Source organism: Diabrotica virgifera, chromosome 3 (genome assembly GCF_917563875.1).
Source record: "Diabrotica virgifera virgifera chromosome 3, PGI_DIABVI_V3a".
Taxonomy (NCBI): Eukaryota; Metazoa; Arthropoda; class Insecta; order Coleoptera; family Chrysomelidae; genus Diabrotica; species Diabrotica virgifera.
The window spans coordinates 7,992,139-7,999,065 of record NC_065445.1 but is presented as its reverse complement, the minus strand read 5'-3'; the positions used below and the strand labels follow the sequence as shown (position 1 = coordinate 7,999,065).

The window sequence follows — 6,927 nt, the reverse complement described above, 5'->3', positions numbered from 1 at the left end:
ACCAGGAATTTAGAATCAATTAATGGTTCTAGAATTTCCTTGGATTTTAAGAATTCTACGATAATACCAACTATAGAGAAGTACCTGCATATTTATGGACATCTCATTTGTAAGACTACACTGGAAAATTACATAGAAGTTGAATTTCTGAAAGACGTGAAATCTGAAGAGGTATTAGAAATGAGGGATAAACTTATGAAAAGGATAAATAACTCGTGAGCTATTTATTTTTCTAAAAACTTCACGATTATTGGATTTTAGCCACAGCTTTTACATCAAAACTATCTTCTATGAACTGAACTTTGTGGAAGTTTGTTTGGTCCGTACGTCGTAGCTTAACGTCAACATGACAATGACATTTAGAAGTGGAAACAAATTTTTAACATTCCAATCCAACCAAATATAATAAATTCCATGTATTTTTGTCTGTAAACGCAAACGCTTAGTTCTTGACGAGAAAGAGTTTCGGAAAGACCTTTAGCCTCGCAGTTCATTAAAATCAAAGAAACGTTCACATTGTGTGCAAATATGGCTTATATGGATTCACTCCCTGACGAAGTCCTGGAGTTTATTCTCTCCCTAATACCACCCTACAACGATCTCCACGATTGTATGAGGGTCAGCAAAAGGTGGAGAAGATGTGTCCTCAGTAAGTACAATAATTTTTCTTTGGGATTATTTTTAGAAAAGGTCTTTGTTCGCACACGTAAGTTTGATGACTTTTCCAGTTTTTTTGGAGTTTTTGCCAAGTGTTTTTAAGATTAATGTGATTCACATCCGGATTTATAGAGTCAGGAGAAAATTTAGTGCGTCACCTAAGAAAAACCTTATTATTTTTCATGAATTTTTATTTTAAAATGTCGATTTTTCAATATATTTTTCAAAACCTGTGTATTTTTCAGCTGAAGTCACTTATATATAAACAATACTAAACATCTGGATATAGCTCTTCAAGCTCTTTGTTAGTTATTATTCTATATTGTCCTGATGCTCCATCAAACTCAGGTCGAAAGATCTTTATTAGGATTTTTCTTTCCCAAATATGTAGTAGTCCTTCATTTCTCTTTTTTATCGTCCCTGTTTTGCTACCATACATAACTACAGGTCATATGAGTGTTTTATTTAGTTGTATCTTTGTATGTCTTGTTAGTTGTTTTGATTTTATAAAATTTTGAAGGGCATAAAGACATCTGCTGCTGGCTTGTATCCTATTATTTATTTCTTGTGATCCATTATTGTTGTTCCAAGATACTTAATTTCTTTGGCGTGCTCAAAGTTAAAGTCACTGATGATGTTTTGTCCTATTCTATCTCTGTTTCGATTATTACAGCTCATAATCTATCAAATATGTGTTTTTAAAATCCATGAACATTTGATGAAGCGTATGATAAAATTCACACCATTTATCTGTTTTTTTTTATGAATATCTGGTCAATAGTAGAGTAGCCAGTATAAATGCACATTGATAATCCCCAACAATTTCTTCTGTGTATGTTTTGGTTCTTTCTACCAGGATGTTTGCAAGTACTTTGTAGGTGGTATTTAAGAGTGTTATTCCCTCGTAGTTATTACATAGCCTTTTGTTTTCTTTTTTGTGCATTGACACAGTAACTCCTTCTTTCCATTCGTCTGGCATTGTTTCTTCTTGTGAAATGCCTTGATTTACTTATATGTATGTAGATCTGAACAAAGCTTCACCTCCTTGTTTTGAATACTCTAACTACAGGTATACCATCGCTTCCTGGTGCCTTATTATTTTTGTTTTTTAATTGCTTGTGTTACTTCTTCATATTATTATGTCGGGTATTGGACTTCTATTTCAACTGTATACACTTCTATGTTTGATGTATTTCTACTAGATTGGTTGGTTAACAGTTGATAGAAGTATTCTTTCTAGGTTTTTAGGATGTATAAGTAAAATAAGTGATAAAAAATGTCCTTAATAATGTCTTCTGTCACTCACTGTTACTTATACATCTTTGATCTTTACAGTTTTATGAATACTTATTTTCATCTTATTTCATTGTATCTTAGTTATGTACAGCTGGTTCCTAAAAAAACTGATACGACTCTTAGTGATTTGATCATTTTGAGCAGTGTATGATTGGTCTGACATTATATTATATTTATTATGACAGACAAATAATAAAATAAACAAACAAACAGCCATTTTTTGAGGTTGAAGTTATCTGACCAATTTTAAGATTTGGCAGTAACAGTGACAGTATGTAAATAATAAGTATTTATCCTTTAAAATATAATAAATTAAATATACAGTAGGAAAAATGAAAGAATACCCATGAACGAACATATAAAACACACTGTATTTTCCTGTCACCGTGTCACACAAAAAACTGGTCAGCACAAGTACATGTAATATTTATTGTTTCATGTACTTGCACTGGACAATTTTCTTTGTGACACGGTGACAGGAAAATACAGCGTGTTTTATATGTTCATTCATGGGTATTCTTTCATTTTTCCGACTGTAATTAAACTCATATTCATTATATCACACCTCATCAAAAGCTTTTTACAAGAACATAATCAGCGATTTTGATATGGCTTAGAGCCAGACTACATCAAGATCGCCTATAAATCGTGCTGGTAATTGCCTTGCAGCGAGACCAAAAACAAAAAGAAGAAGAAGAAGAAAGTACACTGCTCAATTTTCTACAAAATACGCTTTAAGAGTCGTATCAGTTTTTTTTGGAACCAGCTGTACATTTATGCTTCTTTTTATTTATTTTAACTTTTTGAAGTTATACTTCTTTACGATCGAGGGTGAAATTTTATAATTTCCTGGCGCATGCGCACACAGGCAATATGTAGGTCGTTGCTAATCTTTCAAATTATGTATGTATCAGCGCAAATAAGTCATTAACAGAATATATTAGTGTTCTTAGTAAATGTATTATTTATTATAATTTTTGTGTCTTTGGATTTGTCTTCCTCAGGCGTAAGATAATAAAATATCTATTTTTATACTTCACTTTGATCTATGGGTCACCGTGATGTGTAATTGTATCCGACACGTCAATAGCACGGGGCTTGATAGCTCAGTTGGTATAGCATTGGACCGCATTCATATTCATTTTTTTTATTTTTGGTATTGTTAAATTTTGGTTAATTTTTGGTAATTATTGTTAATTTTTGGTATTGTAACTGTTAAGTATATTTATTTCGTTTAAATTATATAATAGAAGTATAACTTCTTACGTGCGTACAAAGTACACACACATTCTTTTTTTCATATACTTTTCTTTTGTACACAGCACTCAATGCTTTATTTCTGGAACAAATTAAAAGAATAACTACTCCTCACAGTCGGCTCCACCGACATGGAGTAGAGATAGGGTCAACAGCGGGCATCCGAAGTAATGTTTGTTAAAAATATGTACCGGGTGTCCACGGCTGGAATGAGGGGTTTTAGTGGGTAAGCAGTTGTGTTTTCACGATTGATTCGCTCGGCTTTACGGGTGTCTGAATCAGGCAAGCGGACTGAATCCCACACACCAGGGTAAAGGGCAGAACACCAGCTTTAGGGTGCTGCAGTCTACTCTGACGGTCTTATGAAGAATTCCTCCTCCAAAAAAAAAAAGGTGTTTAGGATACCCTTGTCATCAATAATAAGCTGTCCATTGTCGTTTTTGAAAAAAGTTTCGCGTCCTAGTATTTCATCTGATATGCTTGTCAAAGTTAATTTCATGTTGTTCCAAGCGGAGTCTATGTATGTATAATCTCCTATCTGTGTTAGCCTTTTGAAATTTCTGCTCTGTCTCATCCCGCAGAACTTTGCTATTCCGTAATAATATTGGTATATTCTTGGAGATCTTTTGCTACCCTATTCTTGTTCTTACCTTCGTTTATAACAAAAAATGATCCATATCTCCATCCACGCTTCTTACATCTAAGCAGTTACTACCCCTCCTGAGATTCAATAGAAAATGATCAATTGGATTCTTGTGACGCTGTAGTTGGAGACCCACATTTATTTGTGTATCTTCTTGTGTTCGAACATTGTTGATTTTATTAGTAGGTTGTGGGATGCTGCAAAGTCTATCAACCTTGTTCCATTTGTTACATGTTTCACTGATATCATCATCATCATCATGTATTAGGGAAAGTAAATTAGAAATGGTCACAGACAATGGAAAGACATGGTCAGAAAATTGGTCATTGTTTCCCAATGTGTATACTGTATACAATAACTAAATCGTGTGATTAAAATGTTAATATAAATGTCGTGTATTTTATAGATGTGGTCAAGCAGAAGCAGAGAAATCTGTATAGGGCAATTTGTGAGTTTGATGTAAGGTGGGAACGTTTAACACCTGCTGAAATGGCTCCAACAATATCTAAAAGATATTCACATACAGCTGTCGTCCATGATAATTCTATGTTTGTTTTTGGAGGTGAGTATTATAATTTTTTTGATACAAATGAAAAGGTTTTACCGTTGAACAACATTGCAAGTGTCAAAATAAAAATATTTCAGGAAACAAAAAACTGATTTTAGTGTATTTGTAGTGATATTTTTTTGTAAAAGGTTCTCATTTCTATCAAAATGATGTTATTTTTCAGTAAAAACTGTTGTACTTTTTCATTTAGTTAAAATATTATCATTTTAAACATTTAATTTTTTTCTGACATACGTCTAAAGGTGGGAAACTGTCAATATAATGTAAATTTATAGGTTTCTATTGATAATTTCCCACCTCTTAGTTTCATCTCTATTTATTTCATAATGTGTTATGTTTTCCGTCTTTTGTGCTGTATACTTTTTTGGATTTTTTGCTATTTCAATAATGGCAAAATTCCTATCACAGGGAAGGAAGCTATGTCCTGTTGTCATGAATTTCTCATTCACAGTGGCAAAGAACTCAATAGTAAGGGAGTAAGTGTTGCATGACAGCTTTAGAGATCTTTCTTGACTTGGTCTCAATTTTTCAAAGTTTAGCTAAAGATATTTAAGGATACAAGATGCCATTTCAGTGGTACCACGCTTTCCAGTGGTCTTATTCCAAAACATGGGAGTTGCCTCTGATAAAATATATTATTTTACTGTTTTCATTCTACTTGCTATAGAAAAATATTTTCTACCCATTTAAGTGGCATTTTTCTACCCAATTAAATGAATTACGATTTCCAGGCTGTACTTGTGCAATGACAACATTCAACGATCTCTGGCGCTTAGATTTATCCAAACGAAGATGGATCCGCCCCCTGGCTACTGGCACCTACCCCTCTCCGAAAGCTTGCAGCTCAATGATTCGCCACAAAGACATGCTCATCCTGTTCGGCGGCTGGGCCTACCCCCCTTCGTACCCATTGTACCAGAGCTGGCATTTATTCAACGAACTCCACATTTACGACATCAAGGCAAACCGTTGGAACTCGGTCACATCTTTGAATACTCCTCCTCCCATAGCCGGACATTCGGCGTCTATTATAGGAGATTGGATGGTCGTGTTTGGCGGTCTGCAAAAGCCTTGCAATGCTGTACATTGTGAAAAGTCGAATGATGTCTGGAGGGTGAATTTGACTACGTGGAATTGGCATAAACAGCAGATTGAGAGTGAGTATTAACCTAATACATAATACATATTATAGTCTTGGATCCGTGTACCAAAAAAAAATTATTAATAGCAAGCTGAAAATTTGTTCATAGCTTAACACGTTGACGGACAGAACATCTATAGACGTCTAATTTCCATTGATGGAATGTGACACAACGTCTATAGACGTTGCATGTTTCCCTATTCTACTATACACATAGTGTCATTTATACATATTATACATATACGCATTCTATACATATAGTATCACAACACTTGCACTTGTACATTTGACGCACTGTTCGTCAACGTGTTAACAGTGTCGAGTCGGACAAACTTTGATGTATATGAACACTGGAACAGGGGAAGCTTTAAGGGGAACGGAGCAAAATGCAAAAAAAAATTTCAATGTGTTTTAAATATGTTCATTTTTTTCGAATTCTGAGAAAACTAATAAGTATTTTTGAAAAATTTAAACGCATAATGAAAGACTGTATTAATAAAGTATTACCGAGGGCTGAAAGTCCCTTAGAATAAATAAAAAAGAATGTGTGTGTATTTTGTACGCACGTAAGAAGTTATACTTCTATTATATGATTTCATCGTAATAAATATACTTTCAACAGGTTATTTGTATTTTATTTAAAGATTAAACTAATTTTTACTTCCTACTTTCCAAAAATGTTTATTAAAACAATACCAAAAATAAAAAAGAATGTGTGTGTACTTTGTACGCACGTAAGAAGTTATACTTCTATTATTATGATTTCAACGAAAATAGGTTATTTGTATTTTATTTAAATACTAAACTAACTTTCTTTATCTAGCACTTTTAAATTTTTATTAAATTTAAACGTTGTTATTAAAACGATACCAAAAATATAAAAAAAAAATATGAATCGTCTGGGATTTGAACCCGAGACCTCTTGATCTCCGATCACACACTATACCACTGCGCTATACCCCTTTTGCTTTGACAGGTTACAGGATTTCTCATACATACTGACAAATTTAATACAAAAATACTTTAAATATACTTACTATTATTATAAAATATCTTATTCCCGATGAAGACAAATCCAAAGACACAAAAATTATAATAAATAATACATTTACTAAAAACACTAATATATTCTTTTCATACCTTTTCTTGCACTGATATATTTATACAAAACTTGAAAGATTCAGCAACTAAACGGAATACTGTCTGTGTGCGCATGCGCGCAGAATTATGAAATTTTTTTCTCAATCGCGCCTAAAGAAGTATAACTTCAAAAAAATTAGAAAACACACGGATTCGAACCGGGGACCTCTCGATCTCCAGTCGAACGCTCTACCACTGAGCTATACTCCCTTTGTTTTTACGCAT

General features: G+C 33.3%; 1 protein-coding gene and 1 non-coding gene across 2 annotated transcripts in view; one reads left to right on the top strand and one right to left on the bottom strand.

Annotated features, from left to right (window-relative positions):
* The first annotated feature begins 372 nt into the window (after positions 1 to 372).
* LOC114330202 (F-box only protein 42) overlaps positions 373 to 6,927 on the top strand; it is a 32,777-nt gene continuing 26,222 nt past the window's right edge. Inside the window, exons 1-3 of the mRNA XM_028279526.2 lie at positions 373 to 649; positions 4,260 to 4,415; positions 5,153 to 5,578. Of these exons, the coding sequence (XP_028135327.2) occupies positions 529 to 649; positions 4,260 to 4,415; positions 5,153 to 5,578 (703 nt within the window). The 5' untranslated portion in view covers positions 373 to 528. The remainder of the gene's footprint in view (positions 650 to 4,259; positions 4,416 to 5,152; positions 5,579 to 6,927) is intronic.
* Trnas-gga (transfer RNA serine (anticodon GGA)) lies at positions 6,841 to 6,912 on the bottom strand. Its single transcript has one exon. It is a non-coding gene; the product is annotated as a tRNA-Ser (tRNA).